We start from the raw sequence: 9,675 nt of genomic DNA, 5'->3' as shown, positions 1-9,675 counted from the left end.
TTTTGAAAATTGACAACAGTCCCTGTGGGATCGATACTTGGACTCTCTGTTCACTTTACTATTACTTGACCTAGTGCACTTGCTAGTTGATACCGAATTAAGCGGTCAGTGACGTTGACGTGGCAGAGTGAGAAGCACGAAAAAGCTCTCCGTGACTCTTTGCTATTGTGGATGTCCTAAGGAACTTTGAAACAAGACGATTACATCAGTTATATATATATATATATATATATATATATATATATATATATATATATATATATATATAGTACAGTGGAATGCATATGGGAACTTGAAGCTAAATTACATCAGGACTAGCTAGAACCTCATTTGTTTGAGAAAATAACAAATTATTTTATGTACTTCGATTTGAATTCTTTGTATGTCACTTGTGTGGTATGTTATGATTTCGAAAATGAAATTTTTTTACCGGGGAGAAATGTAAGAACTTAATATTAATTTTTTTAGCTAGAGCAGCAAAAATAATTATAATGAATCAAAATGTGTCGATTTGTAACTAGATATACAATTATGTATATATAATTTAGGGCCAGGATACCGAACCAAAATACCGACTTTTCGGGATATCGTATCGAAATTTTTTCGATATATAAACATTTTTTTTATATCGAATTTTTTTTTCGGTATTTGAACGGTATCAATAAGGATTTTTTTCATGCCAAAATTTTGAAATTTCGATATCGATACCGATATGAATTTTTTTCATAACAATATTTTGGATACGGTATACCAAAAACACACCCCTATATATTAGCATTGACACGTTTATGATGTAACAATTCATGAAAATAAAATAAAATAAAATAAAATAAAATTAGTAAAACAGCTCGTGCTCATACAACTTTGCTATCATGTATGTAGATACATGATATACACACGTACGTGTTTAATCGCTTTATATAGGAGACCGCAAAGTGGGAAAATTACGCATTGGTCTCGATTCATTCATTCTTCCGATTTTATGTTAAACTATAAATAAGTTTAATGACTAAAATTGAAAATTCATTGTAACAAAATAAAAAATGAAATAAACAGGCAAGTTACATGATTGGAATTTGAAAATACAAATTCATCATTAAAGGACTAAAAATAAAAAAAATACAAATAACAAAACCAAAATATATTTCAAATTAATTTTCTCGCAAAAACATAATTCGCAGAATATTGAATTATCGAACATAGCACATTGTTTCAGGACATGCATTTTTTATTTTTTTTATTTGGTTCGATCATTAAATGGTTTTAAATCATAATCCCATCAATATCTTAATTCTAAATTCAAAATAGTCAATGATGCATCAAATTTGTTAACGTTCATGCAAATTGATCTAATCATTACAATTGATCACATAATTTTTTTGACCGTATTGATCACATAAATTTTATGTTGTGCTTTGATTGAAGTATTTCAAATTTATGGATTTCAAATGTAATTTTGTTGTTTGGAGAAGAAACATCAAATCAAATTCTTTTACGTTTATGATTATTTATGATAGTTAGTGTGAATTTTAAGTCATCTAATAAATTGGTGATTTGAAATCCATTTTAATTCATCTAAGCAATGTGTAAATAATTAAGTTATAAATTTAAGATTTTTGTATGTTCATTGTTAACAATAAAATAATAATAAAAATTCATAAATTTAAAATACTTTTATCCAAGCACAACTTTAATTCATTTTTATATTTTTGCGAATAGACGGTATAAAAAAATATTAAAAAATCCTCAATCAAAATGGATCAACAAAATAGGCCTATGTTATGAAGAAAAAACAAAAAACCCGTTAAGCCCGTTACGAGTCCATTAACAAAGTCCGTTAAGAGTTGGGTTTAACGGGCTTTTGCTTTTCTTAAGAACATAGGCCTATTTTTATTGATCCATTATCTTGCATGGTAACACAAAATATAATATTAAATTATTCTTTTACTAGTTTAAACTACATTCAGCATATAATCTGCGATGATATTATTTGGCAGTTTTGAGGATTTATATCACAAATTAAACAATTTTCTATCTTAGTTTAGGAGTTAATTAATTTCACATGAATGCATTCTTGCCTTATTTTACATTACCCTAAATTATTATCATCATTATCAACTCGGATTTTCCTGAATTTTCAGAGCAATTGATAATATTATAAGTTAAAATAGCTGCAACCAACCAACTTTATTAAACTAGTCCGATTATTAAAGCGATTTTTCCTGTACAAATCACAAGAAACTTGATGTTCGGGTGTATGTAATTTTCATAAATATTTTTGTTTAATTTTTAAGAAAAGTTGAAGATTCTTTTGTTTAAATTCATCCCTCTAAGGCTCTAATCGTGTTTTTTATATATCTTCACATTTTGAAATAATATACGCTATTCAAAATTATATATTTATATATTATGTAATGGAAAACTGCAATTTTGGTCATTTATGTTTGTTATTTTGTGATCGGTCCTTTATGTTTTCTTATTTCAGATTTAGTCATATATTTTTTTATTTTTGACAATTTCAGTCTTTTTTATTCAAAAACGATTACGTGACAATATACACGTCAGCTCCACATCATCAATATATTGATGTCACATCAGCGTCACATCAGGAAAAAAAAAACTAAAATTGCAAAAAAAATAAAGATAACAGACTAAAACTGAAATTTAAAAATATAGAGGATCAAAAACGCAAAATATTAACAAACATATATAGGACTAGAAAAACAATTTTTCCATTATGTAATATATACTATATTCGATCGCCATTAAATTTTTACACGACATATATATATATATATTATATATATATATATATAACTACGATAATTGAGGATGTTAACATTTGAATACAAAAACAAAGATTAATCACATTAATTCAACATCCAAAAAAACACATAAGCTTATTCTTTACGTAACCGAAAACCAAACGAGTACAACATTTATTTCTTCCATCCCTTTTTCAGTTAAAATGGACTTTTTCGCAACAACTGATTAATAAATATTCTGATAATGTAACAAGCAGTGATGCATGATCATATATATCGATCATTCTACTACATTTATGTAGAAGTAAAAACAAAGACTTTGTTTCACGAAAAAGCTGATTGATCTTCAATGGCAGGCGAAAAGAATATCATCGGAGCAATTATTTTGCTGCTGCTTCTTCTTCTTCAAACAGCAAATTCAATCCGTCTGGCGACTGATTCCAGGTGGATAGTGAATGAAGCAACAGGAAAAAGAGTAAAACTCGCCTGCGCGAATTGGGTCTCACACTTGCAGCCAATGATCGCAGAAGGGCTTGAAAAACAGCCCCTGAAATACATAGCAACGCAGATATCTGAGACTGGATTTAACTGTGTCAGATTCACCTGGCCTACGTTCATGTTCACCAGGCCTGAATACGGTAACCTCACCGTTTCGCAATCACTCGATAAATTCGGACTGAGAGACGCAAAAGCGGGGATTGCGAAAAATAATCCCCAGTTTCTGAACATGAGTGTGATTGAGGTTCATAAAGAAGTGGTGAATGAACTCGGGAGGAATAATCTGATGGTGGTTCTGGATAACCATATCAGCGAGCCTAAATGGTGTTGCAGCGGCGGAGATGGGAATGGGTTCTTCGGTGATGCTAGCTTTGATCCCAATGAATGGTTAAAGGGATTGGCAGCAGTTGCAGCTACGTATAAAGACAACCCCGCGGTGAGTTTTATATATTTATTTATTTTTTTCCTCTTGGTTTCATGCACACAAGAAATTCATAAAATGTTTAGATTTGTTTCTAAATTTGCAGGTAGTAGCAATGAGCATGAGAAATGAGCTAAGAGGTGACAGACAAAACGTGCCTGATTGGTACAAATACATGCAACAAGGAGCCCTCACCATCAACAAACAAAACCCTCATATACTCGTAATAGTCTCTGGTCTGCAATACGACACCGATCTAGAATTCCTGAAATCAAAGGATTTCGGGGCCAACATAGGCAATAAATTAGTGTTTGAAGCACATTGGTACACCTTTGGAACCCCAGCAGAGAAATGGAAGGCTCAAACCAACCTAGTGTGCGCAAGCATGACTCAAAGTGTTGAAAACAATTTCCTTTTCTTGATCAGAGGAAACCAACCTTCTTACCCTGTGTTTTTGAGTGAATATGGTATAGACCAAACAGGCGTGAATGAGGCTGATAATAGGTACATAAGTTGCTACTTGGCGGCCGTAGTAGAGAATGATTTAGATTGGGCTTTATGGGCTTTTCAAGGAAGCTACATGCTTAGAGAGGGTGGAGTCAACGTCGGAGAATCTTATGGGATTATGGATTTCAATTGGGTTCGTCCCAAAAACCCTTCTTTTGTTCAAAGATTGCAGTTTGCCAGACAGATGAGTCAAGGTACCGAACCATTTGACATCTCAGTACTACATGCATCTAAAAATAATCTTTTGTTTTTCATGATTTAATTTATGTATTGGCTTCAAATCAAAACATCTAAAAATGAATTTAAAAAAAAAACTTTTTCTTTTTTATCCTGTTTATGCAACTAATCATTTAGCTAGCGGGCATACATATAATAGAGTACTTTTGACTTCAGTAAGCGGCATTAATTAGTGAGAGAACAATATTTTTTGTTGCATGCACACTGCATGTTTGTATATATATATATATTTTTAATTTTGGTCTTAACATCGATCGATCCATAGTATTAATCCACTAATTTGCGCATTTTTTCTTCAAATCTGGTCTCTTTTAATATGACCGGAATGTTGTCGTGAGCTTGGCCACGGATGCCATCACAAATGTCCGACACGTATAATATATATATTATTATTTTGCAATGTCACGTCAACCTTTCGATTCCAAAAAGGAGAAAAAAAAAGTTCAAGTCAGTGAGTGGTTTAAAACCAAAAAAATGACTTATGGCATGACCAAAATGAAAAATATGTGCAAGTTTCACCCCGTAATTAATTGTATGGATGTGTATTCTGAAAATTAAGATCAATTTTCCTTTTGTATTAAATTGTTTACTCATAAAATAACTTGTACAAAATTAAAAATTTATTCCAAAGAGTTGTAACGGCTCAAGAACCTTTTGATACAAGATCAGTTTGTACATTTTTTTCTATTGTAATTGTGCAGATTCAAATCCGAGCAATCCAACTTCCTACAATTTTTTTTTTAATTTTTGGTCTTATTATCGATCGGTCCATGCCTCCATGGTGTTAATCCACTAATTTGCGCATTTTTTCTTCAAATCTGGTCTCTTTTAATGACAGGAATGTTGACGTGAGCTTGGCCACATACGCCATCACGAATATCCGACACGTACAATATATATATTATTATTTTGCGATGTTACGTCAACCTTTCGATTACGAAAGAGAGGAAAAAAAAAATGACTTATGGCATGACCAAAATGAAAAATATGTGCAAGTTTCTCCCCATAATTAGTTGTATGGATGTTTATTCTGAAAATTAAGATCAATTTTCCTTTTGTACTAAATTATTTACTCATAAAATAACTTAGACAAAATTAAAAATTTATTCCAAAGAGTTGTAACGGCTCAAGAACCTTTTGATGCAAGATCAGTTTGTACACTTAATTTGGTCATGTAACTCCTACGTTTTCTATTTTTAGTCCTGTTGTAATAAACTTTTTCTTTCTTTTCATTTTTTCTATTGTAATTGTGCAGATTCAAATCCGAGCAATCCAACTTCCTACAAAATATTCCACCCCCAAACTGGTTTATGCGTGCAGGTTGGCCAAAACAACATTTTCCTATCTGACTGCGCCTCCGCAGCTCGATGGGATCAACTCCAAGACGGTGGTCCAATCAAGCTTGCCGGAAGTCCACAGTGCCTAGTGGTGGCTGGAGACGATGTTGCCGCCCATGTTTCGAACGATTGCTCTAGCAATAGCAGCAAGTGGAAGATTGTTTCGAACTCTAGGCTTCATTTAGCTGCCCAAAATGATCAAGGGAGTTATTTATGCTTAGAAAAGAATGCAGACGATGGCACAATTCTTACTAAGAAATGTCTCTGTGTAGGAGACAACCTAGTCGATCTTCCTACTTGTGCTGAAAATCCTCAAGCACAATGGTTTAAGCTTGTCCCTGTTAATGTCTAATTTGTAATACAGATCCAGAAAGAAGATTTATAAATATATATATTGAGATGAAATAAACAAAGTTTTTGCATTATGTTTAGGAAAAACGATTTTTTTTGTTACATGAACTTGTGCATTTTTGTTTTTGGTTCATTTACATTTCGGGAAAATTGTTTTTTTAGTTCTTTATGTTTGTCACTTTGCGATTTCAGTCCTTTATATTTTTAGATTTCAGTTTTAGTCCGCAATCTTTAGTTTTTTTGGCAATTTTATTCCTCTTTCCAACGTGTCGCTTACTTGGCACCAATACAGTGTTGATGTGGAGCTGACGTGTACAGTGTCACGTAAGCATTTTCGAATAAAAAGGAACGAAATTGCCAAAAATCGGAACATGCAGGACTAAAACTTAAATATGAAAACATAGAAGACCAAAATCGCAAAGTGACAAACATACATGACCAAATTTGCAGTTTTCCCTTTACATTTCAAAGTTTGGTTTTGGTACACTAAATTTTAATTTTCGGTTATTTTGGTTTAATTGCTGACGTGGTAGCTTGACATATCAGCATTTTTCGATTCCATTTCATCATTTTCTGATGTCACATTAACATATTTGGGTGTCATGCTAGCAATTGGACCAAAATAGCCGAATTATTGAATGTTTGGATTTGACTAGATTATGATTGAGCCGAACTTTATTTAACGAATATATTCATAGCTCATGAGAGCTTATTCTTAATTATTTTTATCAAGTCTAAATGAAGATAATAAATATAAATTATTAATTTAAATACTCATTAAAAACATAATTTTTTAATTAGATAAATATACTATTCTTATTTAAAATTTTAATTTTAATCTAATAATAGATTTATATATATATACATATATATATAGAGAGAGTTTTGTGATCCTGCCCACCCACCGTGCCCACCTAATGTGCCCACCATGAGGTGACACTCAACTATTGGACGCACAATTCATCACATCCAATAGTTGAGTGCCACCTCATGGTGGGCACATTAGGTGGGCACGGTAAGTGGGCAGTATATCAAAATTGTATATATATATATATATGTATATATATATATATGTCATCAGTAAAAGTGTAAAATTTATAAATCAATATAAAAGGTGTTATCTTTTCATCTAAAACCTGACTCGCGAACCTAACAACCAACATGTTAACGAACTAATGAGCCGAATATCATAAAACTTGAGTTTTTTTCTTTTATCTTGACGAGCCTCATTAAATGAGCTCTAACGAATATCATTAAACAAGCTCAAACAAACGTTTATTGAATCGAGTTTCGAATAATTCACGAACGACTTGATTCATTTACCGAGTTAAAGAACATGTGCTAGTTCAACTCGCACATTTAAACAAAACATATATATTGCTTATGTAATAATAAAAAACAAAATTAAAAATATTTTTAAAACAAGCTTATGCGGTTATTATTATTTTTTTAATAAAATAAATTCTTTTCGGGAAACGTCGTTTTAAAAACAATTAATAAACATAATTTTTGCGGTAAATGTTAATTTCTTATTAAAAATTTTGAGAGTAAAATTTACTAAAATTTATATATTTAATTATTCGTGAAAGCATTGTAATTTTTGCGGTAAATGTTAATTTCATATATTAAACATATCCAAAAGTCGAACAAAGAAAGCCAAATACCTATGATATACTTCAGAATGTGAAACGCAAAAAGATTTGTAATATCTAAATGATCAATTCAAAATGTGACATAATATATATATATATATATATATATATATATATATATATATATATATATATATAAAGGTTTCCCAGAAAAGTAGCAACATTAAAAATAAAAATCAAGAGGACCAAATGCAGCGAATGTATCCATATCGAGTTAAATGATTAATATATTTCTTTGGTTAACGTGAGAACTAAGAAACAAACAAATCCATATCCGTAAAAAGTAAACCCCTAAAAAAAAAGTAAATTAATAATTGAAGTAACTTTGCACATAACCAGGAAATTTTTGAAAGCTTTTACTGAGAAAATGACTCGAGTATCCTCCTTGGAAGCTAAAATTTTAGAATATAGCTAAAATTTTCATTACTTTTCTTGACCCCGACATCCTTTTAACACCAAACACGGCCTTAATAAACAGGAGTACAAGTTTGTCCTTTCTTTACTAGGAAATAAGTAGTGAAAGCGATAACAGATATATAAGCTTTATTTTTTCCGTTTTTACATGCATAACCGTGAGGCTCGATCGCTGTACAATAATTATTTAATTATTCCATGTTTTAAGTAATTAAGTTTAGCACTAATGTAACAATACAATAATAATTAATGCCCCTCGTGATTAAAAAATAATAATTTAGTCACAATAGATTTATTCACGATTTTTTTGAGTCTGACATTTAAAAAGACGATTTCATAATATATTAAAAATTTACTAATAAGAGATAATGGAGTGCGGAATAGTATATATCATATATGGATGCAATATGTAGAAGAAAGTGATCAGTCGGTAGATATATATTGATTTATTACAAGTTTACCGATGAAGGAATATGCTGAATGAGGGCGGACAGAGCTATGGATCAATAAATTCTGGAGACCTACTCAAATATCAGTACGATTAAAATAAAGCAAAAGAAATATTATATATATGTTCATCAATAATTTAACTTCGCATTGAATTACGTGTACTAAAGGTAACATGTTCTTATCGTGTATCCTATTTATATTAGATTGTTTGTATGAGTATCCATGAATTTGAGACAATACATTTCAAATTTATTCATTTATAAATTTGCTTGGATAAAGAGATTTGAAGCAAATGTTTTCAAATTGTAATTTATCTCATATTAAGTTATGCAATTAAGTCAATATATAATATGATTGTGACTTATTTCAAATGGATTAATTAATATCCAAAATGAATGTCGATTAAAATTCATTTTTAAATCCTTCAAATCAAATCATACATTCCTTGAAATGAAATCCATATAATGAATTGCATAAATATTTTTTAAAGGAAAAATGTAAATTTTAATCAGGCAGGTATTGAGATGTATCGATTATAGTTATGTAACTATATTTTGACGATCAATTTTAGTCTTGTTCGTTAAAATTTTGTAATTAATTGACTAATTTCACTGCAAAAAAAATATACGATTTAGATGAGAACAAAAGAAATTGATAATTGAAATATAGTTTTATATGACTATAATTATTATAATTCAATAAATATATTAGAATAGAATGTCAAAAATAAATATCTTCAACGACTAAAATTGACATTTTGATTTTTTAAACGCATATAACATTACAACAGACATGGCAACAAGCTAAGTTAGCTTGTTAATTAGACACCCAAAAGAGAAAAAACTCATCGGCATATCTGCTTTATTGAAAATTGTATTAATTAATTAATTGAATATTTTCATGAGGTTGTTTGCTCTAGAGATAAGTTTTACTACGTGAGTGTAAAAAGATCGCTATAGATGGCAAATATTTTCGTATAAAAGGCTTAAATTTAGAATATATATATATATATATATATATATATATATATTAAAAAATATAGT

The 9,675-nt window shown here is 30.2% G+C and overlaps 1 protein-coding gene across 1 annotated transcript; it reads left to right on the top strand.

The window, feature by feature from the left end:
• Positions 1-3,012: 3,012 nt before the first annotated feature.
• On the top strand, positions 3,013-6,190 carry LOC140875953 (glycosyl hydrolase 5 family protein-like). The gene is made up of 3 exons (XM_073279786.1): positions 3,013-3,699; positions 3,791-4,385; positions 5,684-6,190. Exons 1-3 carry the CDS (start codon positions 3,115-3,117, stop codon positions 6,115-6,117), a joined length of 1,614 nt encoding a protein of 537 aa, XP_073135887.1. The 5' UTR covers positions 3,013-3,114; the 3' UTR covers positions 6,118-6,190.
• The last annotated feature ends 3,485 nt before the right edge of the window (positions 6,191-9,675 follow it).

This window comes from Henckelia pumila, chromosome 1 (genome assembly GCF_033568475.1).
Source record: "Henckelia pumila isolate YLH828 chromosome 1, ASM3356847v2, whole genome shotgun sequence".
Lineage (NCBI taxonomy): Eukaryota > Viridiplantae > Streptophyta > Magnoliopsida > Lamiales > Gesneriaceae > Henckelia > Henckelia pumila.
Note: the sequence above shows the minus strand (reverse complement) of the source record. Positions and strands in the feature narration are given on the sequence as shown.

What these genes read in the sequence shown, in the direction of transcription:
- LOC140875953 (XM_073279786.1), top strand. Translation starts at nt 3,115, where the DNA reads ATGGCAGGCGAAAAGAATATCATCGGAGCAATTATTTTGCTGCTGCTT. An exon ending in CGTATAAAGACAACCCCGCG is followed by an intron (nt 3,700 to 3,790) that starts GTGAGTTTTATA and finishes CTAAATTTGCAG; the next exon opens with GTAGTAGCAATGAGCATGAG. An exon ending in TGCCAGACAGATGAGTCAAG is followed by an intron (nt 4,386 to 5,683) that starts GTACCGAACCAT and finishes GTAATTGTGCAG; the next exon opens with ATTCAAATCCGAGCAATCCA.